The sequence below is a fragment of the Drosophila suzukii genome, chromosome 3 (genome assembly GCF_043229965.1).
Source record: "Drosophila suzukii chromosome 3, CBGP_Dsuzu_IsoJpt1.0, whole genome shotgun sequence".
Classification (NCBI taxonomy): Eukaryota; Metazoa; Arthropoda; class Insecta; order Diptera; family Drosophilidae; genus Drosophila; species Drosophila suzukii.
The window spans coordinates 54,189,912-54,213,148 of record NC_092082.1 but is presented as its reverse complement, the minus strand read 5'-3'; the positions used below and the strand labels follow the sequence as shown (position 1 = coordinate 54,213,148).

General features: G+C 38.3%; 1 protein-coding gene across 1 annotated transcript; it reads right to left on the bottom strand.

The window, feature by feature from the left end:
* Positions 1–20,158: 20,158 nt before the first annotated feature.
* On the bottom strand, positions 20,159–21,336 carry LOC139352835 (uncharacterized). Its single transcript, XM_070995473.1, has 2 exons — positions 20,484–21,336; positions 20,159–20,403 (listed from the first exon to the last, which is right to left on the bottom strand). Exons 1-2 carry the CDS (start codon positions 21,334–21,336, stop codon positions 20,159–20,161), a joined length of 1,098 nt encoding a protein of 365 aa, XP_070851574.1.
* Positions 21,337–23,237: the final 1,901 nt, after the last annotated feature.

The window sequence follows — 23,237 nt, the reverse complement described above, 5'->3', positions numbered from 1 at the left end:
GCTGAAACTTTCCCAAAAGTCTTATATCTTTTGCAGGTAGTATAAAAGTCGGAACCAGCCGGATCGGACAACTGTATCTTATAGCTCCCATAGGAATAATAGGAAAAACAAATTTTAAAAAAATATATCTTTGGTCTTTTTTAGCATATAACCTCCTAAGCTTGGAAATAACATTTTTTAATTAGTTTTGAATTTCGAATTAAATTTTATCAAAATCGGAAGACTATATCATATAGCTGCCATAGGAACGGTCGGTCGTAAAATTGGTGGAAAAATAATATGAAACAAATTATAGCTTCGGTGTTTTTCAACATATAACCTCCTACGCTTGGAAACAACATTTTTTAATTAGTTCGGAATTTCGAATTTAGTTTTATCAAAATCTGACGACTATATCATATAGCTGCCATAGGAGTCATCGGAAAATTGATGGGAAAATTATATGAAACAAATTATAGCTTCGGTGTTTTTTAATACAATTTTTAATTAGTTCTGAATTTCCAATTTAATTTTATCAAAATCGGACGACTGTATCATATAGCTGCCATAGGAACGATCGGAAAATTTGTGGAAAAATTATGTAATACAAATTATAGCTTTGGTGTTTTTATACCCGTTACTCGTAGAGTAATAGGGTATACTAGATTCGTCGGAAAGTATGTAACAGGCAGAATGAAGCGTTTCAGACCACATTAAGTATACATATTCTTGATCAGGATCACTAGCCGAGTCGATCTAGCCATGTCCGTCTGTCCATCTGTCCGTATAAACGCTGAGATCTCGGAAACTATACAAGCTACAACACTGGGATTAGGCTTGCAGATTCCTGAGATTCCTGCGCAACGCAAGTTTGTTTCAGCAGGGTGCCACGCTCACTTTAACACCCACAAACCGCCCAAAACTGTGGCTCCTACAGTTTTGATGCTAGAATAAAAACTTTAACTGAAATGTATTGTTCTCGTCAATACCCATCGACTGACCCAAAAAAAGTTTGCCACGCCCACTCTAACGCCCACAAACCGCCCAAGCCTGTGGCGCCCACAATTTTCATGCTAGATAAAAAAGCTTAAAATTTGCCACGCCCACTCTAACGCCCATAACGGTTAAATCTGTCTACCGCCGGTAGGTGGAGCAATTCAATCTCGCTTTGCTGCTTGCATATCTCCATTTTCCTTTGGTCCCATTAGCTGAGTAACGGGTATCTGATAGTCGAGGTACTCGACTATAGTGTTCTGCCTTGTTTAACATATTATCTTTTACTATTGGGAATATAATTTTTTGTATTTTTAAATTTAATAATTATAACTGCATGGGTATTCAAACCTCGGCTTGCCGAAGCTAGTTTCCATTCTTGTTTATTTAAATTTATTATAAAACGAATGGAGAACAAGTAAGTTATCAACAGATTTAGGTCCTAATCTGTTTATTTTCTCTGTAATAACATTTCCCGCTAAGGAAAAAACTTTCTCGGCCGCTGCACTGCTCGATGGTATGGTAAGAATTTGCAATGCTAACTTAGACAAAAGAGGATAACAGTTTTCTTAGCTTTTCCACTATTCAATGGGCTCAAAGTCCTCGCTTAAAGAAACTCTCTCTGTACCGTAACTTTCTATATCCTCCAAAAGCCACCAGGTGAGAAAAGAAAAATTGGGTTTTTGGCACAAGCGTTCGATTTTTAGAGTCAGTTGCCGATGGACAAATTGGACTTGCTAAACTTGATTCATTACTCGAAAAACTATTGTTATTGTTTTATATTCTTTTTTTTTTTTTTATATTCTTGGACGTTGATGCACTATGGTCAGTACAAACAAGTGGCCCTTACGACACCAAGCAATGCTTGTTACGCGCGGAGCCCTAAACCGATTTGGGCAAGTAAACGAAATCGCGGACATGGAAAAAGACGACATAAAAATAGACAGTTTAAAATACATGCTCACATAGAATGGCTAGTAACATAGAAATTTACAAATTATTGGAAGATAGAATATACATAAGTTTATCATAATTAGTTGCATTAGGGCTATCAAACAGTAAGACGTGACACAGTGCATTATAGTCGTCACAAAGAACCCGAAAAGGATCATGTAGGGCATAATTGGATCTACAAATTGGCAGGGACAACGGACGAAAACGACGAACTGTTCTACAGGGTACATTCCAGTTGAGGGAACTAAGAAGGAAGGGAGAGTCAACATCACCATTAATTAATTTATGCAAAAACATAACTCCATGACACTTTCTACGATGGTTGAGGGTTGGTAAGTCCAGCAGGCGCAACCTCGCATGATAAGAGGGCAATCGACTTCCTGTGTCCCAGCTTAAACCTCTCAAAGCAAATAAAAGGAATTGTTTTTGAACGGACTCTAACATATTTTGGTAACAGCTAATTTGAGGTGACCATATACACGAGCAATATTCCATTGAGGGACGAACAAGAGAAACATACAAAAGCTTTGTTGTGTATGGATCATCAAACTCCCTTGACCAGCGCTTCATAAACGCCAGGAGACTTCTGGCTTTGTTAGTTATAGTAGATATATGGTCTTTAAAACTAAGTTTATGATCAAATAGAACGCCAAGATCCTGAACAGAAAAAATACGTTCAAGGGCGTTATTACCGAAGAGAATACAGAGATGGACTACTACGATAAAAGGTCATAAAGTTACATTTAGAATAGTTCAAATTCAACATGTTAATCATGCACCACGTATACAAACAATCAAGATCAAATTGAAGGTCATTATATGAATTAGGTAAACACATGGACAAACATAGCTTGACATCATCTGCATACATTAAAACAGTTGACGATTTTATAACATAAGGTAGATCATTAATCATTAAGCCAAAAAGTAAAGGTCCCAGGTGGCTACCCTGTGGCACTCCAGAAGTAACATTAATTATTTTGGAAATTTTATTATTAAAACAGGCCATTTGAGTTCTATTAGAAAGGTAGGAAAGTATCCACTCTAGTAGGTTGGGTGGAAAACCTAAAAGGGACAATTTATAAATAAGAATCCTATGGTTCACTGAATCAAAAGCTTTAGAGAAATCGGTATAAATCACATCAGTTTGATGATGTGTCAGAAAACCTCTAGTGATTAAAGACGTAAATTCAAGTAGGTTTGTAGAAGTAGAGCGACATCTAGTGAAGCCATGCTGACACGGTGAAATAATAGACCTGCAATGATGCTGCAACTGACAGGTAATAATTTTTTCAAAAAGTTTAGGAATAGAACTGAGTTTAGCAATACCGCGATAGTTTGAGATATCAGACTTGTTCCCTTTTTTAAACAATGGGATAATAAAGGATTCCTTCCATATGGATGGAAATCTACATTGACTTAGGGACAGATTAAATATCAATGTTAAGCGTGTGTGCGCATGCCAGCGCGTTAGCGCTGCAAGAAGGATACGTGAAAAGAAAACCACAAAAACAGTATTAGTTTCATTTTGCAAGCCTTCGCTTGAGTTGTTTATTTACTACCTGCTGCTCCAAATGGGTCGCTAAATGAAACAAATTATTTCTATTGATCTTACATTTCTTGCTTTATAATTATTTAATAGTTAACAAATACATATATATTTTGTTGCTTCATTGCATATTACTTAATTTTTAATTAATTATTATTTAACATATTTTTTGTAGCTTCAGGTCGTTTTTATTAAAATTTATTTTATTGTTATTCTCTTGCATAGCGTATATTGATTTCAGTCAGAAGTTTACAACGCAGTGACGAAGACGTTTCCGACCCCATAAAATATATATATTCTTTATCAGCATGACTAAACTAGTCGATCTGGCCATGTCCGTCTGTCCGTCCGTTTCTACGCAAACTAGTCTCTCAGTTTTAAAGCTATCGGGATGAAACTTTCCCAAAAGTCTTCTTTTTTTTTTGCAGGTAGTATATAAGTCGGAACCAGCCGGATCGGACAACTACATCTTATAGCTCCAATAGGAATAATCGGAAAAAAAATTGAAAAAAAGTATATCTTTGGTGTTTTTTAACATATAACCGCCTAAGCTTGGAAAATTTATTTATACCCTTGCAGATGGTATATTGATTTCAGCCAGAAGTTTGCAACTCAGTGAAGGAGACGTTTCCGACCCCATAAAGTACATATATTCTTGATCAGAATGACTAGACGAGTCGATCTAGCCAAGTCCGTCTGTCCGTCCGTTTCTACGCAAACTAGTCTCTCAGTTTTAAAGCTATCGGGCTGAAACTTTCCCAAAAGTCTTATATCTTTTGCAGGTAGTATAAAAGTCGGAACCAGCCGGATCGGACAACTGTATCTTATAGCTCCCATAGGAATAATAGGAAAAACAAATTTTAAAAAAATATATCTTTGGTCTTTTTTAGCATATAACCTCCTAAGCTTGGAAATAACATTTTTTAATTAGTTTTGAATTTCGAATTAAATTTTATCAAAATCGGAAGACTATATCATATAGCTGCCATAGGAACGGTCGGTCGTAAAATTGGTGGAAAAATAATATGAAACAAATTATAGCTTCGGTGTTTTTCAACATATAACCTCCTACGCTTGGAAACAACATTTTTTAATTAGTTCGGAATTTCGAATTTAGTTTTATCAAAATCTGACGACTATATCATATAGCTGCCATAGGAGTCATCGGAAAATTGATGGGAAAATTATATGAAACAAATTATAGCTTCGGTGTTTTTTAACATTAAACCTCCTACGCGTGGAAATACAATTTTTAATTAGTTCTGAATTTCCAATTTAATTTTATCAAAATCGGACGACTGTATCATATAGCTGCCTTAGGAACGATCGGAAAATTTGTGGAAAAATTATGTTATACAAATTATAGCTTTGGTGTTTTTATACCCGTTACTCGTAGAGTAATAGGGTATACTAGATTCGTCGGAAAGTATGTAACAGGCAGAATGAAGCGTTTCAGACCACATTAAGTATACATATTCTTGATCAGGATCACTAGCCGAGTCGATCTAGCCATGTCCGTCTGTCCATCTGTCCGTATGAACGCTGAGATCTCGGAAACTATACAAGCTACAACACTGGGATTAGGCTTGCAGATTCCTGAGATTCCTGCGCAACGCAAGTTTGTTTCAGCAGGGTGCCACGCTCACTTTAACACCCACAAACCGCCCAAAACTGTGGCTCCTACAGTTTTGATGCTAGAATAAAAACTTTAACTGAAATGTATTGTTCTCGTCAATACCCATCGACTGACCCAAAAAAAGTTTGCCACGCCCACTCTAACGCCCACAAACCGCCCAAGCCTGTGGCGCCCACAATTTTCATGCTAGATAAAAAAGCTTAAAATTTGCCACGCCCACTCTAACGCCCATAACGGTTAAATCTGTCTACCGCCGGTAGGTGGAGCAATTCAATCTCGCTTTGCTGCTTGCATATCTCCATTTTCCTTTGGTCCCATTAGCTGAGTAACGGGTATCTGATAGTCGAGGTACTCGACTATAGTGTTCTGCCTTGTTTAACATATTATCTTTTACTATTGGGAATATAATTTTTTGTATTTTTAAATTTAATAATTATAACTGCATGGGTATTCAAACCTCGGCTTGCCGAAGCTAGTTTCCATTCTTGTTTATTTAAATTTATTATAAAACGAATGGAGAACAAGTAAGTTATCAACAGATTTAGGTCCTAATCTGTTTATTTTCTCTGTAATAACATTTCCCGCTAAGGAAAAAACTTTCTCGGCCGCTGCACTGCTCGATGGTATGGTAAGAATTTGCAATGCTAACTTAGACAAAAGAGGATAACAGTTTTCTTAGCTTTTCCACTATTCAATGGGCTCAAAGTCCTCGCTTAAAGAAACTCTCTCTGTACCGTAACTTTCTATATCCTCCAAAAGCCACCAGGTGAGAAAAGAAAAATTGGGTTTTTGGCACAAGCGTTCGATTTTTAGAGTCAGTTGCCGATGGACAAATTGGACTTGCTAAACTTGATTCATTACTCGAAAAACTATTGTTATTGTTTTATATTCTTTTTTTTTTTTTATATTCTTGGACGTTGATGCACTATGGTCAGTACAAACAAGTGGCCCTTACGACACCAAGCAATGCTTGTTACGCGCGGAGCCCTAAACCGATTTGGGCAAGTAAACGAAATCGCGGACATGGAAAAGAATAGTTCAAATTCAACATGTTAATCATGCACCACGTATACAAACAATCAAGATCAAATTGAAGGTCATTATATGAATTAGGTAAACACATGGACAAACATAGCTTGACATCATCTGCATACATTAAAACAGTTGACGATTTTATAACATAAGGTAGATCATTAATCATTAAGCCAAAAAGTAAAGGTCCCAGGTGGCTACCCTGTGGCACTCCAGAAGTAACATTAATTATTTTGGAAATTTTATTATTAAAACAGGCCATTTGAGTTCTATTAGAATGGTAGGAAAGTATCCACTCTAGTAGGTTGGGTGGAAAACCTAAAAGGGACAATTTATAAATAAGAATCCTATGGTTCACTGAATCAAAAGCTTTAGAGAAATCGGTATAAATCACATCAGTTTGATGATGTGTCAGAAAACCTCTAGTGATTAAAGACGTAAATTCAAGTAGGTTTGTAGAAGTAGAGCGACATCTAGTGAAGCCATGCTGACACGGTGAAATAATAGACCTGCAATGATGCTGCAACTGACAGGTAATAATTTTTTCAAAAAGTTTAGGAATAGAACTGAGTTTAGCAATACCGCGATAGTTTGAGATATCAGACTTGTTCCCTTTTTTAAACAATGGGATAATAAAGGATTCCTTCCATATGGATGGAAATCTACATTGACTTAGGGACAGATTAAATATCAATGTTAAGCGTGTGTGCGCATGCCAGCGCGTTAGCGCTGCAAGAAGGATACGTGAAAAGAAAACCACAAAAACAGTATTAGTTTCATTTTGCAAGCCTTCGCTTGAGTTGTTTATTTACTACCTGCTGCTCCAAATGGGTCGCTAAATGAAACAAATTATTTCTATTGATCTTACATTTCTTGCTTTATAATTATTTAATAGTTAACAAATACATATATATTTTGTTGCTTCATTGCATATTACTTAATTTTTAATTAATTATTATTTAACATATTTTTTGTAGCTTCAGGTCGTTTTTATTAAAATTTATTTTATTGTTATTCTCTTGCATAGCGTATATTGATTTCAGTCAGAAGTTTACAACGCAGTGACGAAGACGTTTCCGACCCCATAAAATATATATATTCTTTATCAGCATGACTAAACTAGTCGATCTGGCCATGTCCGTCTGTCCGTCCGTTTCTACGCAAACTAGTCTCTCAGTTTTAAAGCTATCGGGATGAAACTTTCCCAAAAGTCTTCTTTTTTTTTTGCAGGTAGTATATAAGTCGGAACCAGCCGGATCGGACAACTACATCTTATAGCTCCAATAGGAATAATCGGAAAAAAAATTGAAAAAAAGTATATCTTTGGTGTTTTTTAACATATAACCGCCTAAGCTTGGAAAATTTATTTATACCCTTGCAGATGGTATATTGATTTCAGCCAGAAGTTTGCAACTCAGTGAAGGAGACGTTTCCGACCCCATAAAGTACATATATTCTTGATCAGAATGACTAGACGAGTCGATCTAGCCAAGTCCGTCTGTCCGTCCGTTTCTACGCAAACTAGTCTCTCAGTTTTAAAGCTATCGGGCTGAAACTTTCCCAAAAGTCTTATATCTTTTGCAGGTAGTATAAAAGTCGGAACCAGCCGGATCGGACAACTGTATCTTATAGCTCCCATAGGAATAATAGGAAAAACAAATTTTAAAAAAATATATCTTTGGTCTTTTTTAGCATATAACCTCCTAAGCTTGGAAATAACATTTTTTAATTAGTTTTGAATTTCGAATTAAATTTTATCAAAATCGGAAGACTATATCATATAGCTGCCATAGGAACGGTCGGTCGTAAAATTGGTGGAAAAATAATATGAAACAAATTATAGCTTCGGTGTTTTTCAACATATAACCTCCTACGCTTGGAAACAACATTTTTTAATTAGTTCGGAATTTCGAATTTAGTTTTATCAAAATCTGACGACTATATCATATAGCTGCCATAGGAGTCATCGGAAAATTGATGGGAAAATTATATGAAACAAATTATAGCTTCGGTGTTTTTTAACATTAAACCTCCTACGCGTGGAAATACAATTTTTAATTAGTTCTGAATTTCCAATTTAATTTTATCAAAATCGGACGACTGTATCATATAGCTGCCATAGGAACGATCGGAAAATTTGTGGAAAAATTATGTAATACAAATTATAGCTTTGGTGTTTTTATACCCGTTACTCGTAGAGTAATAGGGTATACTAGATTCGTCGGAAAGTATGTAACAGGCAGAATGAAGCGTTTCAGACCACATTAAGTATACATATTCTTGATCAGGATCACTAGCCGAGTCGATCTAGCCATGTCCGTCTGTCCATCTGTCCGTATGAACGCTGAGATCTCGGAAACTATACAAGCTACAACACTGGGATTAGGCTTGCAGATTCCTGAGATTCCTGCGCAACGCAAGTTTGTTTCAGCAGGGTGCCACGCTCACTTTAACACCCACAAACCGCCCAAAACTGTGGCTCCTACAGTTTTGATGCTAGAATAAAAACTTTAACTGAAATGTATTGTTCTCGTCAATACCCATCGACTGACCCAAAAAAAGTTTGCCACGCCCACTCTAACGCCCACAAACCGCCCAAGCCTGTGGCGCCCACAATTTTCATGCTAGATAAAAAAGGTTAAAATTTGCCACGCCCACTCTAACGCCCATAACGGTTAAATCTGTCTACCGCCGGTAGGTGGAGCAATTCAATCTCGCTTTGCTGCTTGCATATCTCCATTTTCCTTTGGTCCCATTAGCTGAGTAACGGGTATCTGATAGTCGAGGTACTCGACTATAGTGTTCTGCCTTGTTTAACATATTATCTTTTACTATTGGGAATATAATTTTTTGTATTTTTAAATTTAATAATTATAACTGCATGGGTATTCAAACCTCGGCTTGCCGAAGCTAGTTTCCATTCTTGTTTATTTAAATTTATTATAAAACGAATGGAGAACAAGTAAGTTATCAACAGATTTAGGTCCTAATCTGTTTATTTTCTCTGTAATAACATTTCCCGCTAAGGAAAAAACTTTCTCGGCCGCTGCACTGCTCGATGGTATGGTAAGAATTTGCAATGCTAACTTAGACAAAAGAGGATAACAGTTTTCTTAGCTTTTCCACTATTCAATGGGCTCAAAGTCCTCGCTTAAAGAAACTCTCTCTGTACCGTAACTTTCTATATCCTCCAAAAGCCACCAGGTGAGAAAAGAAAAATTGGGTTTTTGGCACAAGCGTTCGATTTTTAGAGTCAGTTGCCGATGGACAAATTGGACTTGCTAAACTTGATTCATTACTCGAAAAACTATTGTTATTGTTTTATATTCTTTTTTTTTTTTTATATTCTTGGACGTTGATGCACTATGGTCAGTACAAACAAGTGGCCCTTACGACACCAAGCAATGCTTGTTACGCGCGGAGCCCTAAACCGATTTGGGCAAGTAAACGAAATCGCGGACATGGAAAAAGACGACATAAAAATAGACAGTTTAAAATACATGCTCACATAGAATGGCTAGTAACATAGAAATTTACAAATTATTGGAAGATAGAATATACATAAGTTTATCATAATTAGTTGCATTAGGGCTATCAAACAGTAAGACGTGACACAGTGCATTATAGTCGTCACAAAGAACCCGAAAAGGATCATGTAGGGCATAATTGGATCTACAAATTGGCAGGGACAACGGACGAAAACGACGAACTGTTCTACAGGGTACATTCCAGTTGAGGGAACTAAGAAGGAAGGGAGAGTCAACATCACCATTAATTAATTTATGCAAAAACATAACTCCATGACACTTTCTACGATGGTTGAGGGTTGGTAAGTCCAGCAGGCGCAACCTCGCATGATAAGAGGGCAATCGACTTCCTGTGTCCCAGCTTAAACCTCTCAAAGCAAATAAAAGGAATTGTTTTTGAACGGACTCTAACATATTTTGGTAACAGCTAATTTGAGGTGACCATATACACGAGCAATATTCCATTGAGGGACGAACAAGAGAAACATACAAAAGCTTTGTTGTGTATGGATCATCAAACTCCCTTGACCAGCGCTTCATAAACGCCAGGAGACTTCTGGCTTTGTTAGTTATAGTAGATATATGGTCTTTAAAACTAAGTTTATGATCAAATAGAACGCCAAGATCCTGAACAGAAAAAATACGTTCAAGGGCGAAGAGAATACAGAGATGGACTACTACGATAAAAGGTCATAAAGTTACATTTAGAATAGTTCAAATTCAACATGTTAATCATGCACCACGTATACAAACAATCAAGATCAAATTGAAGGTCATTATATGAATTAGGTAAACACATGGACAAACATAGCTTGACATCATCTGCATACATTAAAACAGTTGACGATTTTATAACATAAGGTAGATCATTAATCATTAAGCCAAAAAGTAAAGGTCCCAGGTGGCTACCCTGTGGCACTCCAGAAGTAACATTAATTATTTTGGAAATTTTATTATTAAAACAGGCCATTTGAGTTCTATTAGAAAGGTAGGAAAGTATCCACTCTAGTAGGTTGGGTGGAAAACCTAAAAGGGACAATTTATAAATAAGAATCCTATGGTTCACTGAATCAAAAGCTTTAGAGAAATCGGTATAAATCACATCAGTTTGATGATGTGTCAGAAAACCTCTAGTGATTAAAGACGTAAATTCAAGTAGGTTTGTAGAAGTAGAGCGACATCTAGTGAAGCCATGCTGACACGGTGAAATAATAGACCTGCAATGATGCTGCAACTGACAGGTAATAATTTTTTCAAAAAGTTTAGGAATAGAACTGAGTTTAGCAATACCGCGATAGTTTGAGATATCAGACTTGTTCCCTTTTTTAAACAATGGGATAATAAAGGATTCCTTCCATATGGATGGAAATCTACATTGACTTAGGGACAGATTAAATATCAATGTTAAGGGAAGAGCAAGATAAGATGAACAATTCCTAAGTATACAACTTGGTATTCTATCAGGACCCGGTAAAAATGAGAGCTTGATAGTATTAAGACTCTGAAGAACATCAGATACATCAATCACTGGTTTGAAGATAGAGTTCAAATGAGGTAGCGGGTATGGATAATCTTTGATAATGACATTATTGCATTTCGTATAAGTGGATTGAAAAAAGTCTGCGAATAAGTTGCAAATATCATTATCATCAGATGCTACCTTATTATTGAGAACGAGAGAGGGAGGGAAGCAGCTAGATTTTCGTTTAGAATTGACGAAAGAAAAGAAAAGCTTAGGATTGCTTTTGAAATCCCGCTTACAACGAGACAGGTAATTTTTGTAACAATTAGTATTGTACTGGACAAATTCCACCTTAGCTGAGCTATATTTGGTGAAGTCTGTCTGTAAGCCGGATATTTTGAAACGTTTAAATAGTCTTGTTTTTTTATTCTTCAGATAAGATAGTTGACGGGTAAACCATGGAGAGCTGTAAGAATTCTTCATGAAGGAAAGAGGGACATGTTCTTCAAATAGACGGTAAAGGATCTCATAAAAGTGCCTAACTGCATCATCAACAGGAAGGTCAACTAGAAAGGACCAGCTTACTGTCGATAAAGATTCCACTAGTCTGCCGTAATCAGTCCTCTTAAAACACAAACTAGGCTGTACATTTATTGCAGTCCTAGGATTATTAAAAAATCCATTAATACAGAGCTGAAGGGTAGGATGATAACAATCTTCAGGTAAAGATAGTGGCGAAATACGACTGACTTCAGCATCGCTACTATCAAAAACAAAGATTAAGTCAAGAAGACGACCAATATGATTGGGAATCCTGTTAACTAGCTGCAAAGATAGTTCAACAAGACCATCAATAAAATCATTTTGCATCCTAGGAATCATTGCCAATGAGTCCTTACTCTCCAACCAAGAGATATTGGGAAGATTAAAGTCACCAAGCACAATAAGTTGGTCAGTTTCAGTAAGCAGTGGGGCTGGGAAGAGAGAGGTTGGTCGAGAGATCTGGAACGTGTAAAGAAACATTAGGCAGTGTAGGACTACGATTTATATTTAATGAAGATTGACTTAGAAGAATCCGACCTTTAAAGTTCGAGTCGCAAACATTAAATCGACTTAATAAGTCCGTAAATCCAGCACGTAATGCCTGGAACTCCAGCTCCGTTTGCCTCATAAATGCTCTTATATCCATTTTGATATGTAGGCATGTAGGGCACGTCCAGTCCAGGTTAGCATTAGATCTAGTGCGATCAGCAATTTGGGCAGCACTATGCCCAAAGTCTGCACATTTTGCGTGCGCAATGTTCTCACATAACCAGCAACTAACAATTGGCTGCCGAGAAGTGATTTTACCAACAAATTGGCAACCAACGACACAGCAGGCAGACATTGTTTACAAGTTGAGGTCAGTTAAATGTAGAATGTAGAAAAAGTAGGAAGCTTTAGATGAGTGCCAACAAACAGCTGTGTGGCTTTGCAAAACGCAGAGGAAAGATAAGAAAAGAGAGCGGTAAGACCAATTCAGCAAAGACCCGTTAACTCGAAAATGAGAGCCGGTGACTGAAGTTGGGAGAATGTAGCAGAGCGAACGGTGCGAGAGAGCGCCAAAACAACAATGTAAATAAGAAACAACAACAATGCACAAAGCACCCGCGTCTTTAACTATTATCCAATATAATAATACAAATAATGGTTTTAACACAAATAACTAAATTGCATGCACACGGCGGTCTCAACCGAGTTGAAAATGAAACTTTGGGAATATATCAGATCGGTAATTTAGACACTAGGCGAATAAATGTAGGAGCAAATATAAAACGCGTCCGTGTACAACAGAGACCGAAAAAGGTCAATACAGGGAAGGAATACAATTATTCATTTTTTCATAACAGAAATGTTTTATTTGTATTATATCCTCATGTTCCATAACTGCAGCAGGTGGACATAAAGAAATGGAGTTTTGTGCCAAATACTTAAGTTTTCTTTCCAAATCGTGTGTACATTAATTGAAATTCTTTCCTTAAGAACGGGTATTGGTAAAATGTCTTCAGCGTTCGGTTCGCAAAGTGTTTTAATTTTCGGAATAGAGGGTAAGACAAAGCATTAAGATGAAGAACTACACGGTTGTAACTCCTTAAAAATTCTCTCGAAATCTTCAAGCAAAATTACTATTATTTTTAAAGTACATATATCAACGCTAATCAGTTTTTGACCTGAAGATCAATTCTTTCTTTGTTCCGGTTGTTGTTAACCTCAACACACTCAACCACCTTTTTAATTGTTCAATCGACGCGTTGTTTAAATCCATTTGGATTTGCTTTTGTATTAACGTTTAAGATCATTAATCATTAAGCCAAAAAGTAAAGGTCCCAGGTGGCTACCCTGTGGCACTCCAGAAGTAACATTAATTATTTTGGAAATTTTATTATTAAAACAGGCCATTTGAGTTCTATTAGAAAGGTAGGAAAGTATCCACTCTAGTAGGTTGGGTGGAAAACCTAAAAGGGACAATTTATAAATAAGAATCCTATGGTTCACTGAATCAAAAGCTTTAGAGAAATCGGTATAAATCACATCAGTTTGATGATGTGTCAGAAAACCTCTAGTGATTAAAGACGTAAATTCAAGTAGGTTTGTAGAAGTAGAGCGACATCTAGTGAAGCCATGCTGACACGGTGAAATAATAGACCTGCAATGATGCTGCAACTGACAGGTAATAATTTTTTCAAAAAGTTTAGGAATAGAACTGAGTTTAGCAATACCGCGATAGTTTGAGATATCAGACTTGTTCCCTTTTTAAAACAATGGGATAATAAAGGATTCCTTCCATATGGATGGAAATCTACATTGACTTAGGGACAGATTAAATATCAATGTTAAGGGAAGAGCAAGATAAGATGAACAATTCCTAAGTATACAACTTGGTATTCTATCAGGACCCGGTAAAAATGAGAGCTTGATAGTATTAAGACTCTGAAGAACATCAGATACATCAATCACTGGTTTGAAGATAGAGTTCAAATGAGGTAGCGGGTATGGATAATCTTTGATAATGACATTATTGCATTTCGTATAAGTGGATTGAAAAAAGTCTGCGAATAAGTTGCAAATATCATTATCATCAGATGCTACCTTATTATTGAGAACGAGAGAGGGAGGGAAGCAGCTAGATTTTCGTTTAGAATTGACGAAAGAAAAGAAAAGCTTAGGATTGCTTTTGAAATCCCGCTTACAACGAGACAGGTAATTTTTGTAACAATTAGTATTGTACTGGACAAATTCCACCTTAGCTGAGCTATATTTGGTGAAGTCTGTCTGTAAGCCGGATATTTTGAAACGTTTAAATAGTCTTGTTTTTTTATTCTTCAGATAAGATAGTTGACGGGTAAACCATGGAGAGCTGTAAGAATTCTTCATGGAGGAAAGAGGGACATGTTCTTCAAATAGACGGTAAAGGATCTCATAAAAGTGCCTAACTGCATCATCAACAGGAAGGTCAACTAGAAAGGACCAGCTTACTGTCGATAAAGATTCCACTAGTCTGCCGTAATCAGTCCTCTTAAAACACAAACTAGGCTGTACATTTATTGCAGTCCTAGGATTATTAAAAAATCCATTAATACAGAGCTGAAGGGTAGGATGATAACAATCTTCAGGTAAAGATAGTGGCGAAATACGACTGACTTCAGCATCGCTACTATCAAAAACAAAGATTAAGTCAAGAAGACGACCAATATGATTGGGAATCCTGTTAACTAGCTGCAAAGATAGTTCAACAAGACCATCAATAAAATCATTTTGCATCCTAGGAATCATTGCCAATGAGTCCTTACTCTCCAACCAAGAGATATTGGGAAGATTAAAGTCACCAAGCACAATAAGTTGGTCAGTTTCAGTAAGCAGTGGGGCTGGGAAGAGAGAGGTTGGTCGAGAGATCTGGAACGTGTAAAGAAACATTAGGCAGTGTAGGACTACGATTTATATTTAATGAAGATTGACTTAGAAGAATCCGACCTTTAAAGTTCGAGTCGCAAACATTAAATCGACTTAATAAGTCCGTAAATCCAGCACGTAATGCCTGGAACTCCAGCTCCGTTTGCCTCATAAATGCTCTTATATCCATTTTGATATGTAGGCATGTAGGGCACGTCCAGTCCAGGTTAGCATTAGATCTAGTGCGATCAGCAATTTGGGCAGCACTATGCCCAAAGTCTGCACATTTTGCGTGCGCAATGTTCTCACATAACCAGCAACTAACAATTGGCTGCCGAGAAGTGATTTTACCAACAAATTGGCAACCAACGACACAGCAGGCAGACATTGTTTACAAGTTGAGGTCAGTTAAATGTAGAATGTAGAAAAAGTAGGAAGCTTTAGATGAGTGCCAACAAACAGCTGTGTGGCTTTGCAAAACGCAGAGGAAAGATAAGAAAAGAGAGCGGTAAGGCCAATTCAGCAAAGACCCGTTAACTCGAAAATGAGAGCCGGTGACTGAAGTTGGGAGAATGTAGCAGAGCGAACGGTGCGAGAGAGCGCCAAAACAACAATGTAAATAAGAAACAACAACAATGCACAAAGCACCCGCGTCTTTAACTATTATCCAATATAATAATACAAATAATGGTTTTAACACAAATAACTAAATTGCATGCACACGGCGGTCTCAACCGAGTTGAAAATGAAACTTTGGGAATATATCAGATCGGTAATTTAGACACTAGGCGAATAAATGTAGGAGCAAATATAAAACGCGTCCGTGTACAACAGAGACCGAAAAATACAGGGAAGGAATACAATTATTCATTTTTTCATAACAGAAATGTTTTATTTGTATTATATCCTCATGTTCCATAACTGCAGCAGGTGGACATAAAGAAATGGAGTTTTGTGCCAAATACTTAAGTTTTCTTTCCAAATCGTGTGTACATTAATTGAAATTCTTTCCTTAAGAACGGGTATTGGTAAAATGTCTTCAGCGTTCGGTTCGCAAAGTGTTTTAATTTTCGGAATAGAGGGTAAGACAAAGCATTAAGATGAAGAACTACACGGTTGTAACTCCTTAAAAATTCTCTCGAAATCTTCAAGCAAAATTACTATTATTTTTAAAGTACATATATTAACGCTAATCAGTTTTTGACCTGAAGATCAATTCTTTCTTTGTTCCGGTTGTTGTTAACCTCAACACACTCAACCACCTTTTTAATTGTTCAATCGACGCGTTGTTTAAATCCATTTGGATTTGCTTTTGTATTAACGTTTTAATTAATTGGCTCGTGATCGGCCCACTTCAGATTTTGTAGTCTGTTTGTTTTCCAATGAAGTTAAGCACCAACATAGTTAACTAACTTTTATTTTATAACTTCGTCTGTTCAGGACCACGGCAGGCGTTCAACTGCTCTCGCTCTCTCGCTGGAAGAGCGTGAGAGCGATGAGAAGGAGAGAGAAAGATAGAGAACAGTGAGATGCATCGTACAACAACAGCAACTTATTCTTAGAACGTACAAGAATGATCTAGAAGAAATATGACAACATATACATACATACTACTACGCAGCAATCCTGCTACACTTCCTTTATAAAATCAAAGCTCGCGCTGATTAAACTTTTATACCAACAGTATTTCGCAGCTTAGGTGCATTATCCGCACAAGAGAGGCATTTATGCAGGCACCTGTGCCAGCAGGACGATACCCTTTCTGGCCGCGTCGTGATATCCATGAGGTTGATGTGGATAACGGATGCACGGATGCACATCGTCGAAGAGCTAGATATCTCAGCTATTAAATTGTTTCGTTGAAATTGTGCCGACACTAAACATCGTTACCAATATTGTCTGGAATTGCGTCGAGTTTTTTGCTACGGATGTGGTGAAGGCGATACTTAAGCCCTACGTGTCCCAAATTCGAAAATTTAAAGAACTACCCAAGTAGCTTCGAAAGTAACCAACTCTTTCTTTTCCAGTAACTTTTTTTTTCGTGAAACTTAGTTCACATTCACCTATGGTAAAATCAACAAGTGAAAAGTGCACGCAGGCAAGTATGTTTCGTAAAACTTATTTCATATTAACCCATGATAAGATCAACAAGTAGTGTAATAAAAAATCCCATTAAAAAAATTGGGCAGTGTGACAGCCTATTAGTCTAAATCTGGAATAAGTGTCCAAGTATCCAGTTGTCTGATGGGTGCAATCTCTTTAGTCTTCTTGTGTTCATAGGTCTGGAAAGTGTGAGAGCAGGTCTGTTTGTGTGGGGGACGAGTCTTGATCTATAGCGAGTAGCAGTCTTAGTGATAGATGTACAAACAGAGACGACAAGTATTCAGCCTGTTCAACGAAAAGGTGGCATGTTGAGATTAGGGATTAGCTTGTCGGCTGAATCCTGTCATCCTCGGACGTTTATGCACTATGATCAGTACAAACAAGTGGCCCTACGACACCAAGCAACACTTGTTACGTGACACAAAAAAGATCACATAACCAGGAAAAATACAATTAGTCCAGAGTCAAATAATAATTTTAGTTAGTTGCTAGGTAGAATACTGTTAATGATTTTAAAATATGCAGTGAGTTTGTAGTAGAAATTAAGTGATATAACCTATTATAGTCATTACAAAGTACTCTAAAAGGTTCATGCATGTCATAATGATTTATAACTAGTTTCTAGTGAATCTATTTGGCACCTCAATGTGCAGGCGACAGAATAGCTCGGGACTGTCCACTTCACCATTAATAAGATTCCGAATAAACAGTTTATTAAAAGAAGTGTTAAGCATAGTATAATGGCAATGTCCTCAATATCAAATTGTGCAAAAATAGTTTTTAGCTTGTTAAGAATATTTTCACCTATCGATTTTTCGAAGTCCATCGATTTCAAGCCCAGAATAATGTCATACAACTTCAGGTCTTTTAAATAATACAAAGTGACACCTTAAAAATATCTGTTGACGTACTGATCTGTCCACATATCAATCGTTGCCGATACTCCTCATTATCCACTGCTTTTTTTAGTTTCTTGGAGATCATAGTCCGCTTTTCTTCCGCATCTTTTTCCGCATTTCGGCTTAATGTCGTTGCGTCCGGCAGAGGGCATCAATATCGACGTTCGCCCCATAAGCAGCACCAATTTGTATAAAGAATATCGCCAGATTGTGAAATCCATTTCCGCTCACTGCGGAAAACGGGCGACAGTCCTGAACAACCCATTCGCTGCATTTCTCTATAACTAATTTTTTGTCCAAGCTAGAAACTTTTTATGCTTCCATAGGTTTTTTTTAGAGACAGACAACATTTGTGTCTTGACAAATTTGAAGTTTGGTTGGGGCTACGGTGTACTCGCCACGTTCTATTTAATTTTTAATTATTTCCGCCGTTATTATGTTTGCCTCTGCAACAAGTTCAACGATGCGTAATAATGCCGGCACTCATAGTACACATGACATTTTTGATAAGTGTGTGTCTTTGCTTTGCTTAGCCGTGTGTGAGTGGCACCGGGACACAAATTTTATTGGGTATGAGTAAGGTGGCAAAAAGTGACACCCTTGCAGTTCTCTGATTTGAATATCGTCCGCACTGATAATGTTAACGATGCGTCCAGTAAGCCAATGCTGACGAAGACTATTGTCCTCATGTATGAGTACATGTCCACCCAGTGTACTAGTGTAACTATCACAAAGTGATCGTAAACGGACCTAGAAATGATAGAAATCCGATAGAAATATTAAATTAAAAATATTCGCAAACGGACTCAGAAAAGATCGTTTCGGCTCGTACATAATATGAAAGTCACCTCGCTAAAGATCTTATAAGAGGCTCGCAAACGATCCGTTTTCAATGTATCGAAAATGAAACTGTCACTGCCACAAACTGAGCGACCAGAGATTCGTTTTCTTATCGTTTTCGGATCCGATACGTTACTCGTTTCACGTTTAAGTTTTGCGTAACTCTCGTTTGCGATATCGCTAAATAACTTTTGGTCTACTGCGGTGAAGGTAATATAAGAAGCGGTTCGTAAAAGATATCATAAAAGGGTTGCAGACATACTGTTCTGCGATAACTTAAGGTGTACATTTCGTTTTATTCCCACATTGAAAATTGCTTTTGGTTTTTGTTTTATATATATTTTAATATTGTATTAATTATAAAAAGTAAGGAAAAAACAAAGTTAATGATATTTTTTGGGGTATTTTTTTTCCCATTACTTTCAATAATATGTTTAGATTCGCATATATAATTCCTGCTAAATGGCATTCTGAAATTATATCGCACTCCTCTTCACATGGGCTATAATTGTTTTTGCTTTAGAGACTTTCAAACTTACCTTTCGTCCACAGCACTAAAATATTCAATTTATTAGAATTTAATTACCGATTTTGTATTTGAAATCACGCTCAAACCAATTTCGTTTTTTTCGAACTCGCTCTCTGCCAGATTTCAATCACAAAAGAACGCAAGCACAAAAGAAACGAAAGAAATCAACGATTCAGTGTGCTGGCAAACTGCGCATCAGTCAGGTTACCATGACAACAGGGAAAGAAATAATACAAAAACGACAAAGTATCGTTTAATTATCGCCAACGATAAGGGTGAAAAATTTGTCTTTCGGTTTTGGCTCACAAGCCCCTCTTTTATAAATCCGTTTTCGAACATTTTGCTAGACTTCATTAAAAGCTCGCAGATTTCAATTATTAATAAGTCCGCTTACCAACAACTTTGCGATAGTTTCACTTTACTATCGTATATTGGTCCACTGGGACTGGGAAGGTTTAGGGTTTAAAATGTTGTAAGGTTCTTGCTGAGGTTTAGGTTAGGTTAGGTTAGAGCGGCTGCCAAATCATTGACACACTTAGTCTTTAAAGGTCCATTGTGGTACCGCGTGGATCTGTATCCCCTTTCTTAAAAATCTGCTGCCATTATTGCAGCTGGCTTAGCATAATTCCCATCCGGTTGCTTTAATGAATCTTATTATTCGTTTTAGGCTTATGTTCGCCAGTTCAGATAGACTGCTCATGAAGGGATTCCCTAAGTGGTACAGTCTAGATCTGCTCAAGGCCGGGCAGGAACAGAACAGGTGTTCCACCGTTTCCTCTTCCTCCTCGTCCCTGCAGCTTCTGCAGAAATCGTTTCGGGGCGCGCCCAATCTGCTTGCGTGTGTGCCAACCAACCAGTGGCCTGTTAACACTCGTATTACCATTCCGCACTCGGTACGGTTTAGTCTTAATAGTTCCGAAGTTCTCTTCGCGTCGATGATTGGCCATGTCTGGCGAGAGATGCGACAGTGCTTAACATGTGTCCATGCTAGGCTCGCAAGTTTCTTATATTGATTTCTAATGTTAAGCTTGCAGGTGGCCATCGGCATACCAATGTTCTCCTTGTCCGGAAGGAGAGGAACGGTAGTGCCATGCCTGGCCAGCTCATCTGCAATACAATTGCCTGTAATGTTCCGGTGACCCGGGACCCATATCAGGTAAATTTTAAACTGCAGAGCCATCTCGTGCAGAGATTTGCGGCAGTTTGATATGGTGTGGGAGTTTGTATTGGTCGAGATAATCGACCTGATAGCCGCCTGACTATCACTATAGATGTTAATCAGTTTATTCTGACAGTTTGCATCGTTCAGAAGCATCAAAGCTTCAATTATGGCAAATACTTCCGCCTGGAAGACGCTACAGTGATCCGGAAGTCTGAAGGATTTCCTGATATTAAGTTGTTCGGAGTATATACCTCCTCCGACTTGATTATTTAATTTTGAGCCGTCAGTGTAGAAATTGACTGCCTTTGTAGGGCCCAGCTGGCCTTGTTCCCAGTCTTCTCTGGTTGGGAGCAATGGTTCAAAGGGGGTGTGGATGTATTCAATAGGTTTACATAGATCTGTACTGGGTGGGATCATTGTGTCTTGCTGGAATATCCTGGCATGACCGTATATTTGGGGTTTCCACTGCCCTAAGTCCCTCATCCGAACCGCAGCTATCTTAGCTCGTTCCATGCCGGCTAAGTCCAGACTTGGAAGGTTCAGAATAGCATTTAGCGCCTCGTTGGGGGTGGTGCGAAGGGCTCCGCTTATGCATAAGGATGCCATTCTTTGTACCTTGTTTAGGTTTGTTTTGGTTGTCTGCTTCATTAGCGCGGGCCACCATATTGACACTCCGTAGAGCAGAATAGGCTTAACTATCGCTGTGTGTATCCAGTTGACGATTTTGGGGACATGCCCCATTTCGTTCCGATGGCCTTTTTGCAGGAGTAGAGGGCAATTGTTGCCTTCCTCGTTCTCTCTTGGCTGTTTAGTCTCCATGTCAGACGCTTATCTAATACTAACCCCAAATACCTGGAGTTGTCACTGAAGGAGAGAGAGCAGTTATTTAATATTGGTGGGTTTAGTTGAGGAATCTTGTATCGGTTTGTAAAAAGCACCAGTTCCGTTTTCGAGGGGTTTACCCCTAGACCTCTTTCTGTTGTCCAGTCAGAGAGTATTTTAAGTTTGGCGGTCATTAGATCGCAAAGTGTCTGAGGAAATTTTCCTGAGAAAATAATGGCTACATCGTCCGCATATGCCACAACCTAGCATCCACCCTTTTCCATGTAGCACAACAGCTTATTTACTGCGATGTTCCATAGCAGGGGGGAGAGTACACCACCCTGAGGGGTTCCCCTGTTCACGAACCTTGTTTGTGTTGAGATTCCTAGCGTGGAGGTTACCATTCTACTCATCAGCAATTTATGGATTAACTCCACGATTTGGATCTCAACACCCAGGTCGGTGAGGGATTCGGTTATGGCTGTAGGGAGAACATTGTTGAAAGCGCCCTCTATGTCCAGGAATGCAGCAAGTGCGTATTCCTTGTGATTGAGTGACTTTTCGATTTGGCTGACTACCGCGTGTAGAGCTGATTCGGTGGACTTGCCTTTTGAATATGCATGCTGCGCTGCTGATAACTGTTTCGAGTCCATGACTGACCTGATGTGCAGTCCAATCAGTCGCTCAAAACTCTTAAGGAGAAAGGATGTCAGACTTATGGGCCTAAAATCTTTCGTCATCGTGTGCGAGGCTTTGCCCGCTTTGGGTATAAAGACTACCTTTGTTTCCCTCCATGTAGAAGGCAACGTTCCTATCCTAAGAATGGTACGGAAAATTGTCTTTAGCCAGTTGATGGCAAGTTGACCTGCGTGTTGGATGTGCGCAGGTGAGAGAAGATCGGGTCCTGGTGATTTGAAGGGTTTGAAGCTGTTTATGGCCCAACTTATGTTGCGTTCGGAAAGAAGCGTTTCCAAGTCAATGCTTAGACCTGCATGATTTTCTGGGAGACGTTCTACCGGGAGACTACCCGAAAAGTGGGTGTCTAGTAGTAGGCTTAGGGACTCCTCACTAGAGTCTGTCCACGAGCCATCTGGTTTTTGAAGGTACCCCAAGGAGGGGGTTGTTTTGGAGAGGATCTTCCTAAGCCGAGCTGCATCGGCTGTTTCCTCTATGTTTGAGCAGAAGGTCTGCCAAGCTGATCTTTTTTCTTTCCTTATGGCCTTCTTGTAGGAGGCTAGTTCTAACTTGTACTGTTGCCATTTTAGATCCTCATTTCCTGCTTTTGCCCTGTTAAAAAGGGTTCTGCAACTGGATCTGAGTTCTGAAAGTTTCTGTGTCCACCAAGGAGGCTTTCTGGTTCCTCTCGGTTTGCGTTTTGCGTATCTTGCTGATATCTATGCCCAAAACTGTAGCGCCACAGTTTTCATTCGGGAAAACAACATTCTGTCTCGTCAACAACTATTGGTTGACCTAAATAAAAGTTTGCCACGCTTACTCTAACGCCCACAAACGTCCATAACGTTTAAATCCGTCTGCCCACATAACCATATATTGACATCGGGGGTAAATGGTGCATTATAATCTCACCCGTCTGCTTGTACATCTCCATTTCCCTTTTGTTCCCTTTAGCTAAGTAACGGATATTTGATAGTCGAGGCACTCGCCCATACCGTTCTTTCTTGTTATACCCTTGCAGAGGGTATTATGATTTCAGTCAGAAGTTTGCAACGTAGTGAAGGAGACGTTTCAGCATGATGAACGCTGAGATCTCGGAAACTATGGGAGCTAGGCTATTGAGATTTGGCGTGCGGATTCCTGAG

What these genes read in the sequence shown, in the direction of transcription:
- LOC139352835 (XM_070995473.1), bottom strand. Translation starts at nt 21,336, where the DNA reads ATGGGGCATGTCCCCAAAATCGTCAACTGGATACACACAGCGATAGTT. An exon ending in TCCGGACAAGGAGAACATTG is followed by an intron (nt 20,404 to 20,483) that starts GTATGCCGATGG and finishes ACACATGTTAAG; the next exon opens with CACTGTCGCATCTCTCGCCA.